Source organism: Calonectris borealis, chromosome 5, assembly GCF_964195595.1.
Source record: "Calonectris borealis chromosome 5, bCalBor7.hap1.2, whole genome shotgun sequence".
NCBI lineage: Eukaryota > Metazoa > Chordata > Aves > Procellariiformes > Procellariidae > Calonectris > Calonectris borealis.
This window is the reverse complement of record NC_134316.1, coordinates 45,635,090-45,652,523: the sequence shown is the minus strand read 5'-3', so window position 1 is coordinate 45,652,523 and position 17,434 is coordinate 45,635,090. Positions and strand designations below refer to the sequence as shown.

The window sequence follows — 17,434 nt, the reverse complement described above, 5'->3', positions numbered from 1 at the left end:
GTGCACTAGTGCCGTCCCAGCTCAGCCTTTTGATGATGGTATCTGCTCAAACTGAACTTGTCTGCAGCCACTCCCTGCCTCCGTCACTCCATACGTATCCTAGACATTAAAGACTGGGGGCATATTTGGGAAAAGGATGAAGGGTAGAGATTGGAGTTATGTAAAAAACCAGCATAAGAATAGAAGAATATTAGGTGGGACGCTAGTTTACTAGAAGTTATACTTCAAATAAAATACTAATCTTAATTCCTACATCCTTTGGGGGAAAAAAAAACAAGCATCAACCAACCTGCTTTATGAACTGTGTAAATCTATCTTCTCCTGTCATAGCCCTAACCTGACCTCAAAAACCATTCTCTGTGGCATCTTGCTTCCAGGCTTCTTATTCCTGCCTCACCATTTCGCCTTTCCATCTGTTGGGCAACGACAACTTGGAAAAAAATTAACTAGGTCAAAAGCTAGCAGTTCCCACTTTGAATGTCACACATGCCTCCTTTGTTGAGCATGGAAAATTAGGAGTATATTGATAGAAAGGGAATTATGGATCCCATCATCTAAGCACATGCAATGAATGTTCACAATTAACGTACCTATAATGGCAGCAGAAAACCTAGTAGAAACAAACAAACAAAAAAATCAAAACCCTCCCGAGTAGATAATTACATTTATTTAATTCCACATAGCAATGTGTAAGACATAGCAAAGTTAAAGATCTCTTTCTATAAAACAGTTGTATTTCTGATTTTGAGGATAGAGATTGTGTATTTATTATGTTTGGCTTGTAAAGTGCCATAGCTGTACAAAAAAACTTCATAGAAGAGGTAAAATCTGCTGAAGAAATAACTAGGTCATGATCCTTAGGAATTTAAATGAGATTTAAGGAAGTGTGTTCCAGCCTGATAATTGACACAAAGCAATGTACGTGTGTAAATATGATATGCAAAACCTAGAAAGCTTCATGGAATACATACATTTTCAGGTTGCTTTTTAAAGAAAAATGAATACACGAGATGGGAAATTACTATGGACACATAAAATGTGATGCCACATGAGCAGAGAGCTGAAATTAAATATGTGACCTATATCATGAAACATAACGGCATCTGCTCAGCTGGTTACTGGCGAGGAGAAAAGAAACTGTGTTTGGCTGAAACCACGGGGGAATATAAGGAGGCTGCACTGAGTTATCTGAAATGAAATCAGCTAGGACACCAGTGTCACATCCTGGAGACAAGCTGCCAGGGCATCTCCCTAGTAAGCATCAGTCGTCAAGATAGGTAACACATCCGAACAGCACTGCCCCCTTCAGCACACCCGCTTAAAAAACAGACGGAAAAAAAAACCCCGGAAAGGGTGAAATGCATTTTATAGTTTTGTCCTATTCCATTTAAAACTAAAAGCTTGTGTATAAATCCTTAGAGGTGTGCCCACACAACGCAGAAAGCAGGACAAAAAGGTGTGACGTATTTGTACAAAGTCCTGAATAACGTGGGAAGCATTCGAAATAACCAAGGATGCAGCTGAAGTCAGGTGTGTCCTTTCCTGCCGTGGTTTCCCCTATTGTCTCTCTTGGTCCTGGGCAGGTTAGAAGGATAGAAATGTTTCAGGGATGCTAAATGTGAAGGCTTCTCCTTCCAGGGCCAGGAAGCCAGGAGGAGGGTGGTATTTGCAGGGCAGAGCCCCTTGCACAGATCACGAAACATTTCATCAACCAGCTGAGAGAAAAAACTAATCCAGAGATTTTTATCCAGACCCTGCATGGAGCGAACCTGATAGGCGCAGTAAACGCTGGTGAAAAGGAGACGGTCAAACTCTGTTAGAGGCAAAGGGGTATCGGTTAGGGAATAATATCTCAATTGCTGCTCGATCTCTGTCGGTGTTTTGGGAACTTCATCCTCTAAAATCTGCATGAACCGCCGTGCCGGGCGCAGGGAGGCCAGCTCTTCATCCCGCAGCCAGATTGTCCCGTTGGCCTGAATATCCAGCCCTCCCCAGAGCATCTGGAAGAGAAGAGCAGCATGTGCACGGGAAGCCCAGCACAAACCCTCTGCCAGTTATAACCCAGCTGTAAAGCCACCTGCAACGCTGCCAAATCTCGGGCTGGACCGAGAGGCGGCCGCTCCCTGACTCGCTGCCCGCGGCCCGCCTAGTCCCACTCCACGTCCTTCTCCGCCAGCCCCACACCCCCTTTCTGACCGGCCCCACGCCTCGGTTTCCCCATGGGAGCCGTCCAGCTCTCGCCTCCCACCCTGCCTCTCCCGCTGCTGTCCTGCCCGCAGCAGCTCCCCGGCGCGGCCGCCTTGGGCGGGGGGAGTCCCTTGTCCCACCCCAGAGCTGTGCGGTGCCGTGGAGGGGGTCAGAGCCCCCTTCAGCTGCACTCCATGACAGGAAGGAGCACAAATGCAATTAGGGCATCGCCGAGGCGTTTTCCAGGACAGGCAGAGATGAGAACAAGCAGAACGTGTGAGTTTTTACGTGCAGGCAGGTGGGAGCGTGGGTGCTAACAGTGCCTCGGCCCACGGGCCCCCAACGCCCAGGAGACCTCTAACATGACGTCGGCATCCTCTGGGCCACGACGGGGTGCGTTGGCGCTGGCACCATCCCTGCTGTGAGCATGTTCATCTGGAAGACATCAGGCAGAGTTTGGTAGCGTAAGACCACGTCCCTTCCTGTTTATTTTTGGCATTTGGTTGTCAGTAATGTCTTCAGTATTTCTGAGCTGCCACTCATAGTTTGCCAAACATGACAGATGCTGACCACGGGATTTTGATGAGCAAAACAAGCTCTTTAAGAGAAGCAGAAGTGGTTAAGGGAGGCATGTGTAAGTTTTGGATATGACAGCCCTTAATCCTGCCAACAGAGCTAAAAGCATGCGGCAGCGAAGGCGCTTGCTCTGACAGGCAGCACGAAAGCCCCTCACGCCGAGTCTGGGTGGGGTTTGAGCTGATGGGCTTTGGGTGTTTGGCAGTTTTTGCTGGAGAAATTAATGCTGCCCAACAGAAGGGGGGTGCTGGGAGGCTCCTTGACCTGCTGGTGGAAACAACCTGATGCTTATCCTGGTTTTGTACTTTTTCCCTGAGCGTCTGCCACTGATGGGGGCAGAGCGCGAGGGTAAAAGAAACCCGGTCGGATCCATTATGGCTCTTCTCATGTCCAGCTAATTCCTTGCTGGACCACCCGACATCATTTAAACTGGGAAAAACGGATACGAGGCCAGACGGATGGGAGTTTATCAATATATTAATCCCAAGAATTCTTCAATTTTCATTTATTAATACTTCTAGTGCTTTAACTTCCTGCATTTATTTTGCCTTTATTATTTCTTTCTTTGTGAAAAAAGGAGACACGAGTAGCCTCAGTCCAGGACTGTGAGAGGGAGGCTGCATCCCCTCCCTTCTGAGTTGGTCAGCGTAGTCATGTAGCCAAGACCCTCTTCTACTTCTTACAGACTTGTCCTTCAGGTCAAGAAACATGAAATGGAAAAAACTCATATAAAATAGTAAGCTCTCTGACACTTTTTAGAATTATTTTTATACGAATGAAGACTTTTTTATATAAAAAAGAGGGAGAATTTATGTTGAGTACTCCAGAGTTAAGGTCAGCAGGTGCTTATAAAAAACAGAAAAATTATTTAATACTGTATGTGTGTCATGACTACTACCAAACCCCGCTTCCAACTTTCCATCCTTGATTAAAGCTTGCCAGGGAGATGTACAAGCTGCCTAAAGAAGTGCACTGCCACCCCCCAGGCTGCGGAGGTTTGTTTCTCTGCACAACTGCAGGCTCCTCGATCCAAGCCAGCTGTGGATTTGGAACGTGAGCAGGGATGTAGCTGCTCTTTCCTACTCCTCCATGGATGTGCCAGCAAGGCTTTTAGCTCAGGTAAAGATACTACATCATCTGAAAATTTCTTTGCTGGGCTTCTCGCTGCTGACTGATCCGCTAGGTTCACAGATCCCTCTACTGAGAGATTGGCTGCAAAGTCAGTGAATTTGTTGAAGAGCCGCCAAACTGCTGTTATTAGTAACTGTCTTATAAATATATGCAGCGTTGGATTTTCAAATAGAGTAAAACAAAAATTAAACAAAGCATAACAAGTAATGTGTTGAAATAATAACATAAATATCTTCTGGAGATGGGAAAATGGTCCCTTCCTTACTTTATCATTCAACAGGGTGGGGTTTTTTTCCCAAAAACCATCTAGAAAATCCACAAACATGATTGCAGGAGCAGACTTTTTCAGCAGAGACCCAAGAAAACCCTCCCCCTGCCACCAAAAATAGCAGCAGGTCTTCAACCTGCAAGTAGGTACAAGTGGCTCCCCCACGGAACAACCCCAGCTGGGGCTCCAGCTCCCGTGTCAGCACAGCCAGCTGAAGCGTTTGACCGCATCTAAAGAAGCAAGGCAAAAAGTATCGCACCGCCGGCATTGCACGAACCTTTGCCAAGCCGAGAAGCCGCCTCGCTAACAGGTGCAATTCCTACCTGTCAGCTTCTGGCATCCGGCAAACACGCACAGGATCAGCCAGGCGTTGAACTGCACCCGGGCCATGGCAGCCCTGCCCGCCGCGGGACAGCGCCGTGCGCGGAGTGAGAGCCGTTTGCTGCGGCGTCTTCCCTTGCTGCGGCTGGTCCCGGCAGCCTCTGTTGGAACAGATCCATCTTTCTGTGTTTCTGGTTGCAGTCCTGGGAAGGGCTTGCAATTCAACTTGCTGACCCCGAAGGATATTTTCCATCGTATTTTGGAAAGTTGGAAGATTCTGTTGTGAATTTTTTGGCAGAATTGTTTAAGCTTCTTTTCCAAAGACTGATTTCCCACTGCAATTTATTATAGGAAGCTATTAGTTGCAAGGAATTTCACTACACGATTGCCTGTGAACAAGGGGGGACCTCCTGGTCCCTTTGGCCTCCGCACAGCGCCTCTGTCACATCTCCGTGACACTTCTGCTCAGCTCCTTGGCTTCATTTTCAGTTTTCCTTTTTCCTGAGTTTGAAAATCTGCAAACAATCCTGAAACGTCACAAACAGATAAGGCCGGCAGCCTGTGCAGATTCATGGAAGGGCTGTAGCAGCCAAAATATACAAGCAGGCAGAAGAAATGTCACTTGTTCCATTCTGTATCAAACCTCCCGGAGGGAGAACTCAATAAACTGACCTCACAAACAGCAAGGATCGGAGCCTGCCAGGCTTTCGCACGTCATCGTCCTCTCCTGTGACAAGACTTCTGGGTTGCGATGAGCACGGTCTGCCCTAGATGTTGTGAATTACGTGGACGAAACTCCACCTGATTCCCTTCACAGCAGATACCTGTTCTCTACACATCTTTGCACTTTTATTAGTGCCCAATCCCCAGTCAAGCTGTTCTGTATTTCTACTCTGTAGGGCACAGTATTGTCCTGGGTTCTCCAAAAGGTTCTTGGATGCCAGGATTATATAAATAAGTAATAATATGTATAAATAAGCAATAATACCATCTCCCTCAGGTTAAAGGGGGTCTTTGGGGAAAGAAGCCTGCCTAGAAAAGAGAGGAGGTGGAGCTGAAATGCATACTTTTCTCAGCGAGTGTCGGTTTGTAGTGACTACTGTCACCAGAGTTTACTGAAGGTAGGGATGATGTTCCAGGCAGTAAGTTGTCAGTGTGCAAAGTAGCAAGTCTTCTGAAACTCCCAGGATCCGTAGTTGTACCTGACAATATGTGGACTCACACCTGCTATGAAGAAAAGCAGCACAAAATGGAGGAGCCCCACTGATTTATCAAGGGAGGAGGGACCCTCAATATCCAGAGCCATTCTTACCCTCAGCTTGAATCAAAACCTGCTCTGTGTTTCTGTCATAGCCTTGGCTGCCTTCAAGTCAGGCTGTGCTTCCTTCGGTTTTCATTATTTTCTGTTGCTTACGCTTCAGTTGCATCCCTTTCTTCTGGGATGAGATATCTCTCATTAAACTGTGAATAACATGCCACTCGAGCGGCAGACTCTGCTGACCCATCTGTGCCGTGAGATTGAGGTGCCTTCTGTTTTGCGCCAGAGTCCCTTACAATCCCCAGTGCACACATGACTTTGTCTAGAAGTCACTACGCAAAAAATCCCTGCGTCTCGTGGGCCATGAAACAGCCTCCCTTTATCATGCAGCACGTGACACGAGGAGGAGTCCGGGATTTTGGCCAACATCTGCGAAGGCCATATATGATTTTGTCACCAGGAAAATTTCCTAGGAACAGCTTGCAGCTGAAGGGCCTAGAGGAGGATACGCATGGGAGGGAGAAAAGAGGAGGCTCAGAGGCTCTGCTTAGGTGACCCATAGGGTGTGGCAGGCGGGGGACAAGCATCAGTGGTAGATGCTGCCTTCAGCTGGGGGGATTTTGAAGAATTACCTCGCTATCCCGCACAGAAAGGCAATTGCAGAATGATAAACGTATGCCTTAGTTGTTTGTAACGCAGCAGTAGTTATATGGTGCACAGAAACAAGCCTGAGTTTCTGACAGCTGCACATAGTCCCCCCACGTGCGATTGCAATGTTCGGCGGTGCATCGGCTCCTCCCGAGGGATTTTGTCCTTGCCAGGTATTCACAGCCGAGTGTGCACAACCCTGCCCCTCCGCGCTCCCCCTGGCCACGCCGTCTGTTGTAGGAGCAGTTTCAAAACGTCACATCAAGCCAGGTTTCTGCAGGGGCACCTTGACTGGTTTCATGCTTTCCACCATGACCTCCTGAAGCAAGGAGATGGGAAAGGGGAACAAGATAGGAGGGATTGAAAACTGCAGGAGCTGGTTGGATGCTGATGCAAAATTTATTCCAGGTAGCTGAAGCTTTGCCCATCACAGGGGAGTGGGGGCCACGGAGTGAATGTTAAGGGAAGAGAGTAGTGAGGTGACAGCCACCCTAACCTCCGTTTGCCGCAGTCACAAGTGGCAGCATCTGCTGGGAAGAATTCTTCAGGTCTTACATTACGGTCTCCTGCAGGCCCTGAATCCTTCTGTCTGTTTGTTGGCTTATTTAGTGCCTCCATCTGCCATTACGTTGTTTGTACAGACCTTTTTGTTTGGATCTTTGATTTTTCAACTGTAAATACCTACAGAGCAGTGCTTGTACAGCTGAAGCTACCTCTCCCCTCAACACGGAAGGTTTCTGCTGCTTCCTTGTCCCATTGCAGATGACATCTGTATGCTGGGACAGGCCTTTTGCCACGGGGACCCCCACAGAGACACACGTGGTCCAGGGCGCTGGCAGAAGGCACAAGGTGTGGTTGGTACAGGACCTGAAGAGCCTCTTTGGGAGGGAGGTTGCTTTGAGACGGGACTGCCGGGACATAGGCAGCATCTTCATGACAGGGAAATTCTGCTTAGAGAATTGGAGAAACCTCTTGCTTTGAACATCTTGCCCAGAACTTGGGGAGACCACAGTCCCCAGCCTGGGCCTGTCTGGCAGGCGCTCGGGGGAGGAAGATGAGGCTAAGGAAAGAGAGGGAGGAGGAAGGAGATCCGTGGCTCCCAGGGAAGGTGAGCTTTGAGTCACAGGAGGTGAAGAAGGAAGAAAACCTTGAGGCAAGTAGGAGTGAAGCACCGTAACCAGACGGGACCTCCTCTCTTACACTGATACTTTCCAGGTATGGTGCTGCTGGTCCTTATGCAAATGCTTTCCTTGTCTTTTTTCTTTGGTTGCGAGCGGCATCCCCTGCCTGACTGAGTGACGGGGGGGCCCCATCCCACTGCACCTGCTCACAAAAGGACCCCCTCAGGCCTCACACAACTCGGAGAAGATGTAACGGGACGCAGCGCGATGGGTGATAAGGGGCATGCTGTCATCCAGCCTGTCCCTCGGCAGTCCCATCATCTCTGTTCTGCAGGAGTGCAAGGCCCAGCTGAAATCCTCATCTGGGTTTTGACTGGAGATCAATCGTAAGGGTCTACACAGCCGTGACGCAGACGGATGCCCTGACACCGTCAATAGCCACATCCGCAGGGAGGAGAGTCTGCTCGCCCAGCTATAAGGAGAAATGCCAGAGTTCTGGAAAACACCAGCAAAACTTGCTCAGCTGGGGAAGCTCAGCATGGTGACTGTGAGTCATCACCTACAGTCTATTTGTCCCTGCAGAACCAGAACATTTCTCTTCTGAAGAGTGTGTCTGTAAGTCAGCTCCATCTGACTTACATCTCATCCAACGTCCTCCTACAGCTGGGAAATCCGACCCAGGCAAACAAGCCTCATGGAGGCTGGTAGTGTGGACCAGGCAGGGACAGAGGATTTGGAAGGCAGCTGTGTGCTCGACCAAGCTGACCACAGCCTTGCCCAGCGCGACGCAAGTGCCCACCAGCCATAGGATCCCCGGGCGAGCAGGCTCCATAGGCTCCATAGGCTCCATGGGGCCCAGGAGCAGTGGAGGAGGTAGCGGGCCAACACTGGCAGTACTTCGAGAGGCCGCGTAACCTCTTGTGCCCTGGGATAATGCGTCTGGGTGAGTAATTTGCACTCTTCATAAGCTCCCAGGCTTCTCTAATGAGAAGAGATTTGGGTCCATTAGCAACTATTCCACATACCAAAGACCTGCTGGAGCCAGTGCCTGTCCCCGCGGGGCTGGCTACTTTGACTCCAAGTACGCACATTCTCCAGCAAACCTTGCATTTTGTCTAACTTGACAGGGCATTGTGTCCAACGTTTCTTGATGTTATGTCAATCAAATTCTCCCTCAGCACAAACATTATGTTTCGATGGCAGTTTTCCTTCTGTTCCTGCTACCATCAGTATTGCGATTTATCGTACTGGGAAATACATATTTTTTATGATACATAGACCATAAGTCTTGGCATGGTGCCTCAAGCAACCTGGGACGGGGGAGGGAGAACATGGCAGGGAAATGTGCTTTATAAAGAATTTTCACAGTTACAGAAGTGGTGCCAGGAACTTTTCTGTCTTGTGCAATAGGCACTGGCATGCAAAAAGAGCCACTGCAACAGAAAACAGAACCAGCTGTGGAACACGTTGTAGGAAGGACTAAAAGTGCATTTCCTATTCAATCAGTTCAACTGATGGCAGATCCAAAGTGGAGCTAGGAAGTGTATAAAATCCCAAACTTCTGCTGATCTGTGTTCCCTTCTCTTTCCTAGAGCTGTAACTTGTAAGGTGAGTGGCAAATGCTATTAATTTTAACTAGAGAACACTGTTCTGAGTCACATCCCAAACACTGCTGGCCATAGCAGCCTGAAACAAATTAAAAAAAAAAAAAAAAAAAAGAATTTAAGCAGCGCATGCTTACAAGGCTGGGGTGGAAACAAAAAAAGATGAAACCTGATTCTTACATACAGTTCAGCTCTTTATTCTTGCAAACAGATCAAATTCTAGTCACGAGTACTTGTCCCTTTTTTTTCTTAATTGATTTTATTATTGTCCTATCCCTTCCTCCAACCCGTACTCTAATCTTCCCCAAATCCCTTTTTTAATTAGCACTCTTAAAATTTAAAAGCTTAAGTAGTGATTCAGGGAATCTCTACAAGCAGCTTGTGAATTATTTTATGAAATCTCTTATATAATAGTTTTCAGATCTTAATGAGGTCAGTCAGCTTTCCGATGCAGAACTGCGTTAACGCATTTTCTGGACTAAGGACAAGGGACATTATTAATTGATGACTGCTGTAATGTAATCCCTTTCAAACAGGTGGTGGGTGGACTGAAACTACAGTATTTTTCCAGCTTTTTTGGAAAGAGCTGAGATTTTCCACAAGAGCAAAGATAGTGGTAATGCTGTTATATCACACAGCTCAAAATAATTGGAAGACTGACAAAAAGGCATAGCCTCTTGTCTATGGGACAAGGGAAGGAAGATATTTTTGACTGCAGGAAAAAGCACAATCTGAAGAAGCTGGAGAAAGTAGAGACTGCTTGATTGTAAAGAAAAAGCCAGCAAGAGGGAGTGGCACGTGAGAGGTTACCTGCAACTCCTTCTTCTGCCAGAAGAACAGGCACTGACCTAATTCCCAAGGAAACAATGCAGAGATTTCCACAACTGTTTTGGTCTGGATCCAGGTACATCTTGTGTTGTCCTAATAACGACTGTATTAGAACCATTTACAAAAGCTTTGCCAGTTCGCTATATTATTACGGTCTTCCCAACACCCATCTTGGAGCTGAGATACTGCTGTCCCGTTGCTTAAGCTACACAGCTGCTTCAGTACAGCCTCCTAGCGCGCGCTCAGGTTATGATTTATGCCTGCAGGGACAGCTAGCAGCAGCAGTGTAGGTATATAAAGCATCTTAGCCACAGGGAATGCCTGGACTCTATTCAATTTGCAAACCAAAAAGACAAATCCAGTGTCTTACAACTCAAAGCAGCAGATAAACATCTACCAGTTGGATTATCAATACTGTAAATTAGCATCCCTCACCCTGTGCTTCTCATCTCGTTTGAAAACAACGTTATTCATGCGACCACAACAGGCAAGAATCTCATATCAATTTTTATTATTATAAATACTATGTTAGAACAGAAAGGATGGCGCCATGCATCCGCTCCATTCTGCTGCTATTTTGCATCTTCTTTCTTGGCTCCTGCTTCTATTTTCAGGGGTTCTGGAGCTGCGCGATAGGCAGGAAACGCCTCCCAAGGACTATTCAGATCAAATTTGCGAAATTCCTGAGCTAGCTCCACAGGCTCTGCCACTACCCGTTTCACTTCATCATCATACCGCACCTAGAACAGTGCAAAGAACACAGGCCAGTCATTTTTATACAGTCCCCATGGCACCTCTGCTATTAGCTGTACACCGTCATGACCCAGACCACCCTCCGGTACAGGCAATCCTACTTCTTATGCCATGGATAGGCCACAGGCTTCCGCCACAGCTTCAGTTCTCCTCATTATTAAACAAGAGCCCTCCAGATGCCACCAAGACCTCTGGACTCTCCAGGAAAACCCTCCTGTTTGCTACCACGTACCTCAGGTGTCCTGACTAACCACCCTGAATTAGGAGTGCCCAGCCTACAGTCCATAGGAAGTCCACATGGAATAACACAGTTAGTTTGTCGTATGACAAAGGAATTTCTCTTGAGTCACTGAAGTAAGGTGGCCCGTCCACCTGGCATAGCTGGGGACTACTTTCATGAATCTTTATAATACAGCGGTTTGTTTTGGTTTTAGTTGTGCTTCTTAGCGTAACACTCGGAACATGGGACAAAAAGACAACCAGGGTGAAATGCAGGTGAGTACCAGACACTGCTGATTGGCTTGATTTACCCTCTCTGTGCCAGTCCAGATCTCCAAACCACAGCTCAGGAGATGCTGCCTGGTCCTCATTCGCAGGATTTGCTGTAATTTCTGTTTTTCTTAAAACGCTCTGTTGCCTCCAGAACCTCACTGTTTTCTCCTGAGACTCAACTCAGTCTTAGAACTGCACCAAATACGACTGCTTCTGCAAGGCAGTCATCTGAAACTAGACAGATAGCAAACACGCTCATTTCACTTGTGGTTTGACAAACAGAGGTAAATATTTGATAAATGGCAAGAGTCAGTTCAACTGGAGTTTTAATAATCTGGGCCTACAAAAACTCAACAAAGTGGAGTTCCAACTTCATTAACATCAGTTCAGTCCCTTATTCTTCTGGGAATCTCCAGTTTTGCAGTGGAAAGTTTAATCTTCCAGAAGACATGCTAAAAGCAGAAGCGCTTTCTCTGCCTGACAAATTTCTTTGGTATACAGCACATGAAATTTGCTCAATGTCTCTGGCCTTAGGCTGCCTTATTACAGATGATACTTTGTGATGACTTTCAACTTCCGTGCAGGAGATCTATACAACTTCTCTGGAATACTTCGCCTTAGTGCCTTTCGGACAAAGGATTGTAAAGCAGTCACATCTCCGTACCAAAATTCAGATCATAGAATAGTTTGGGTTGGAAGGGACCTTTAAAGGTCATCTAGTCCAACTCCCCTGCCATGGGCAGGGACATCTTCAACTAGATCAGGTTGCTCAGAGTCCCGTCCAGCCTGACCTTGAATGCTCCCAGGGATGGGGCATCTACCACCTCTCTGGGCAACCTGTGCCAGTGTTTCACCACCCTCAGTGTAAAAAATTTCTTCCTTACATCTTGTCTGAATCTACCCTGTTTTAGTTTAAAACCATTACCCCTTGTCCTGTCATTACAGGCCTTGGTAAAAAGCCTGTCCCCATCTTTCTTATAAGCCCCGACTGAAGTACTGAGAGGTTGCGGTAAGGTCTCCCCGGAGCCTTCTCTTCTCCAGGCTGAACAACCCCGACTCTCTCAGCCTTTCTTCATAGGAGAGGTGTTCCATCCCCGTGATCATTTTCATGGCCCTCCTCTGGACCTGCTCCAACAGGTCCATGTCTTTCCTGTGCTGAGGACCCCAGAGCTGGATGCAGCACTGCAGGTGGGGTCTCACCAGAGCAGAGTCGAGGGGCAGAATCACCCCCCTCGACCTGCTGGCCACGCTTCTTTTGATGCAGCCCAGGGGACGGTTGGCCTTCTGGGCTGCGAGCGCACATTGTGGGCTCATGTCCAGCTTTTCATCCACCAGTACCCGCAAGTCCTTCTCGCAGGGCTGCTCTCCATCCCTTCACCCCCCGCCTGTATTGATACCGGGGGTTGCCCTGGCCCAGGTGCAGGACCTTGCACTTGGCCTTGTTGAACCTCATGAGGTTCACGTGGGCCCACTTCTCGAGCTTGTCCAGGTCCCTCTGGATGGCATCCCGTCCCTCAGGTGTGTTGACCGCACCACTCAGCTTGGTGTCATCTGCAAACTTGCTGAGGGTGCACTCGATCCCACTGTCTATGTCATTGATGAAGATATTAAACAGTACTGGTCCCAGTACGGACCCCTGCGGGATACCGCTTGTCACCAACCTCGATCTGGACATTGAGCCATTAAGAGATAAGAGTATTGGAGAGATTTGACAACTTCAGACATGAGCGTATCTCCTACCTCCACGTAACCAGAGAGTGGAAAGTCTTTCCGGAAAGGATGGCCCTCAAACCCATAGTCTGTGAGGATTCGCCTTAGATCAGGGTGGTTGGCAAAGAAAACACCATACATGTCCCAAACCTAAATGAAAGGGAGCCAAATAAGTTGAATTAGATTAGGGAAAAAAAAAACCTTCATGTATTATGTCCATAAAATTTCAGTTACGTGCCTGGCTTTGTGCAGTGCCAGCGAAACTGATGCAGGAACTCATTCAAAAGCAAATCAAACACCTTTTTATCTCCTATTCTGAAATGGCAGCCAGGGAAACACTTCTCTCTTTCTTCCTCAGGGCCCTGGGAATAGTTTAATCAGGAAAATGCAGCCCCTCTCCACAAAGACTCTGCTCCCAGGTACACTGGCACTCACCTCTCTTTCATACCAGTTTGCTGCCTTGTGCACAGACACTGCAGAGTCAACAGGTGTCAGCTCGTCGGTATACGTCTTCACGCGGATCCGACTGTTGAACCGCAGAGACAGGAGATTGTACACAATCTGAAGCAGAATAAAAGAAGGCATTGGTCTTGTACAGCATTTATGGATCTCTTTGCAGTACGGTACTGGCTAAGCAAAAGCACACGAAGACTATTTCAAATACTCTTTATCGGCAGAATCACATTCAGCACTTCAGAGCTGGGCATTAAAAGACACTTTTACAACTGAGGTTCCAAGAGCTTACCGCCTTGATCCTTGGAAGTGTAACAAAAAGGATGTGAGATTTAGAAAACGTGACTGAGAAGAAGAGCTGAAGTAAAGAGGGATACTAAATCTTAAAAAAAGAGAATACTGAAGGGATGGAGACACTTGACAATAGTCTTTCCACAGCCTGTCACAAAGAAAATGGCTATCAATTACTCTCAGCATCCAGTGGGAGAAAGCTAAGAAGAAATATACCTAATTTTCAGCAAAGAAGTTGGATACCAGGGAAAATGTCTAACTCTTCTGGTGATGAAGTACTAATAAAAAGGCTGCTTAAGAGGATTACTAGAACCTCCGGGGGGCGGGGGGGAATACCTACTACAAGCAGACTGAAAAAAAACCCCAAACCTTTGTAAGAAATTGTGTAGCCTTGTGCGATACTGCCTCTGTGAAGATGGCTGGAAAAGGTGAATTCATTGAAGTCTATATTTCTATTATTTCTATGAATCTACTACCCTGATTTTTAAGAGAAAAATCCTGAATTAAAAAAATCTTCAACTTCTTCAGAGACTGGAGGCCTTTAAGTTAAAGGAACTCTCTCTACAACTCTCAGGATTTTTGCCTAACCATGAGTTACCTTACTAAAAGTCAAAGCTGTTATTAGCAAAGCAAGAAGGAGGTATATCTGAAAACAACAGACCTCTGATTAGCGAATATAGATAAGGCAAACCTGCCACCCCTCGCTTTCTGAGCAGCTGTTGGTAAGTGATTCAATACCACAAGATACACCAAAGGGGGAAAATAAATCAGCTACTTTTCATTATCCTTGTTACTTGCTGGGAACCAAAAATCTACTAATTCACTTCTCTTGTCCGAAAGACAGTCTGCCCAGATCAGACGAAGGAAGACAGACGTCTCTTCATCCATAAGGCTGCCTAAACTGTAGTCAGCCTCCTACAGCATTTGAGCCCTAGGGATTTTCTGCCGCTGTCTTTTACGGATCTTCCTAGGTTAAACTGCAATAACACTGTGAGCAAAGCTTTCTAGTAGTAGGTGAGAAGACAATATGCTGAGTCTGTGGTTTCCCCAAAGATGTATCTTTTCTTTTTCTATTTGCAGCTGCAATTTTTGTGCAGCTGAAAAGCTATACGGTGAGGTTTTCAAAAGCATCTGTGGGAACCAAATCTCCAATATCCACTGCAAGTCAGTGGAAGTTCTGTGCCCCAAATCTTCTGAGAGCTTTCTGAAAATCTGCCTCATCTCCTATTTGGTCCCAACTTTCAGGGAATGTTTTTAAAACAACTAAATAGTTTTTTGTTTTGTTTTTTTTAAAAAGAGGAAAATTGTTAAGAAGATTGATGGGATTTAAAGAAAAACATGATCAGTTGTGTCAATAGCAGCTGGCAGGCCTAAGTGGAAGAAGGAAGAACACCAATTCACACCAGGCCAGAAAGAAGTCTCTAGACACTTTGGTAAAAACAAAAGAAAACAAAAGGGAAAAAAGAAAACAAAAGGGAAAAAAGAAAACAAAAGGGAAAAAAGAAAACAAAAGGGAAAAAAGAAAACAAAAGGGAAAAAAGAAAACAAAAGGGAAAAAAGAAAACAAAAGGGAAAAAAGAAAACAAAAGGGAAAAAAGAAAACAAAAGGGAAAAAAGAAAACAAAAGGGAAAAAAGAAAACAAAAGGGAAAAAAGAAAACAGGAAAAAAGAAAACAAAAGGAAAAAAGAAAACAAAAGGAAAAAAGAAAACAAAAGGAAAAAAACAAAACAAAAGGAAAAAAACAAAGCAAAAGGAAAAAAACAAAGCAAAAGGAAAAAAACAAAGCAAAAGGAAAAAAGAAAGCAAAAGGAAAAAAAGAAAACAAAAGGAAAAAAAGAAAACAAAAGGAAAAAAAAGAAGAAAAGAGAGAGAGACTTTCAGCGGAGTACAAAAGGAAAACCAGACTAGGAACCCTTGCAGTATCAGTTCTGCTACTGCTTCCACAATTAAACAAAACCCAGCATTTCAGAGTGGATTTTCTTTTCACTGCCAGAAAGCAAAAAATGTGGTCAAGGCTGCAACAGCACCCACAGCCATCTGCACCTGTGAGCAGTTCTCACCTCAAAGCGGTACTGCCGAGATGGGACATCAACAGCAGTCAAGTCAGCCAAGGATTTGAACTGGGCATTAGTGTGATCTCGAAGGAAGGTCAAAACTGGAATGATCCCATCCGGATGGATCAAAAGTTCCAGTTCATTGAAACAGGTCACCTGATGAAAACAGTGGCAAGGGCATGAGTACAAACACCAACAGAACTGAACATTACACTGAATCCAGCAGGACACCTCAAGAAAGAGTATATTGAACAACAGACACATAATGACATCAGGTAAAGGGAGTCAATAATAGCAGTAACTTTCATGTAATTCTGACAATCTTTCTTTCCCAGAACAACTTCTGAAAACATCTAACAAACTGGGTTCTGTCCCACCCACCAAGAACAATTTATTGAACAGCACCTACCTGTACTTGCTGGATATACTTGGGCAGAATCTCAGCCACGTACTCCCCAAAAGCACATAGCTGCTTCTGTTCTACTTCATTTTTTGGTCTGACAGTCGCTAAGGAGAAAAATAAAGTTCCCAAGATTATGGCAGGGAATACGGAAAGCTACAGAAAGAAGAGTAGTAACTCCCATCCCTGACTTAAAAATCCCTTTAACCAGTCTCGCTGCCTCTCAGTAGCTCTGGCAGAAGCAAGGCAGCTTCAGGTTCAGGTAACCTGCAAAGTGTATTTATGGTAAATCAGAAGCTAAACATAATTTATATGTATAGTAGAATATATAGGATGCTGTAATAGAGGCTAGACTATAGCAACATACATGTGTTGCTGTACACAGAACGACATGGAACTAGAGGCTTTGATAAGGAAGGAAGTTTGCGTCAGTGCTAGACAGAAATGCTTTTGTGCACTGTAAATACAGCAGGAAGAACAGCCCAACAAGGTGACGGAGAAGCAAACAAGATGAAAAAGAGAGAGGTGGAGATGACAGAATCTGAACTTAGACACTGCCCATGACATTCACCCTGCCTCTAGAAAGGAAAGACAAAATAACCCTGGTTTTGTTTGATATGCCAGCATCTAAACAGTCTCCTCATAATCAAAACATCCTAGGATCTTATATTGCTTTTTTTTTCTTGTTACGATTACAAATACAGCTGAGATTCCGGGCACTGAGGGGCTTTGACGCTCTTGCCCGGGCACAACCTTGCACAGAACAAGCAGGCAGGCCCAGGAGAAAGGGCGCAGGCGGGAATGCAGAGCCAGCACGGCTACCAAGGAGCAGAACTCGGGTTTATGCCTGACAACCGTCCTCTGATGCGCTCACTGGGGAGGTTCTACCGCGCAGGAACTTCCCAAGGGCAGCCGATGCCCTGACGCCGAGCCGGGAGCTGACAGGGACACAAGCGCAGGCCTCGCTCTCTTCCACCCCCCCCCTCGCCCCAGCCGAACCGCCGGCCCAGCCGCACGACCCCCGGCCCCGCTCACTTACGGCGAGTCTCCGCGGCGGAGCTTCCCGCCAGCCGGGCCTGCGCCGCCGCCGCCGGGCCTGCGCCAGCTGCGGAGAGAAACGGACACGTCTCACCGACCGCCGCCAACCGCCCGGCCCGCGGCCCCGGGCTGGCCGAGCCCCGCCGCCTCCCCGCCCTGCCACCGCGGCCCCTCACCTCGCAGCGCGGCCCGCGCCAGCCCCCGCGCCGCCGCCGCCAACATCCCCGCCGGGACACCGACGGGCAAGGGCACGGACCGGAAGCGGAAGGCGCCGCCGTCGCCGCGCTTCCGCCGGAGGGG

General features: G+C 46.9%; 2 protein-coding genes across 4 annotated transcripts; both read right to left on the bottom strand.

The window, feature by feature from the left end:
- Nucleotides 1-647: 647 nt before the first annotated feature.
- Nucleotides 648-10,307, bottom strand: FAM180B (family with sequence similarity 180 member B). 2 transcript variants are annotated; one of them, XM_075152330.1, is made up of 4 exons: nt 5,551-5,761; nt 4,486-5,250; nt 2,543-2,622; nt 648-2,000 (listed from the first exon to the last, which is right to left on the bottom strand). In XM_075152330.1, the coding sequence occupies exons 2-4, from the start codon at nt 4,550-4,552 to the stop codon at nt 1,527-1,529; spliced, it is 621 nt and encodes a 206-aa protein (XP_075008431.1). In that variant the 5' UTR covers nt 4,553-5,250; nt 5,551-5,761; the 3' UTR covers nt 648-1,526. The 2 variants fall into 2 exon arrangements, with proteins under 2 accessions (XP_075008431.1, XP_075008430.1); XM_075152329.1 differs by having other exon boundaries at nt 4,486-10,307.
- Nucleotides 10,308-10,436: 129 nt separating this feature from the next.
- NDUFS3 (NADH:ubiquinone oxidoreductase core subunit S3) lies at nt 10,437-17,417 on the bottom strand. Of its 2 annotated transcripts, XM_075152326.1 has the most exons (7): nt 17,311-17,417; nt 17,136-17,201; nt 16,106-16,203; nt 15,703-15,852; nt 13,333-13,458; nt 12,928-13,047; nt 10,437-10,682 (listed from the first exon to the last, which is right to left on the bottom strand). In XM_075152326.1, exons 1-7 carry the CDS (start codon nt 17,354-17,356, stop codon nt 10,515-10,517), a joined length of 774 nt encoding a protein of 257 aa, XP_075008427.1. In that variant the 5' UTR covers nt 17,357-17,417; the 3' UTR covers nt 10,437-10,514. The 2 variants fall into 2 exon arrangements, with proteins under 2 accessions (XP_075008427.1, XP_075008428.1); XM_075152327.1 differs by lacking the exon at nt 17,136-17,201 and having other exon boundaries at nt 17,311-17,378.
- Between the last annotated feature and the right edge of the window lie 17 nt (nt 17,418-17,434).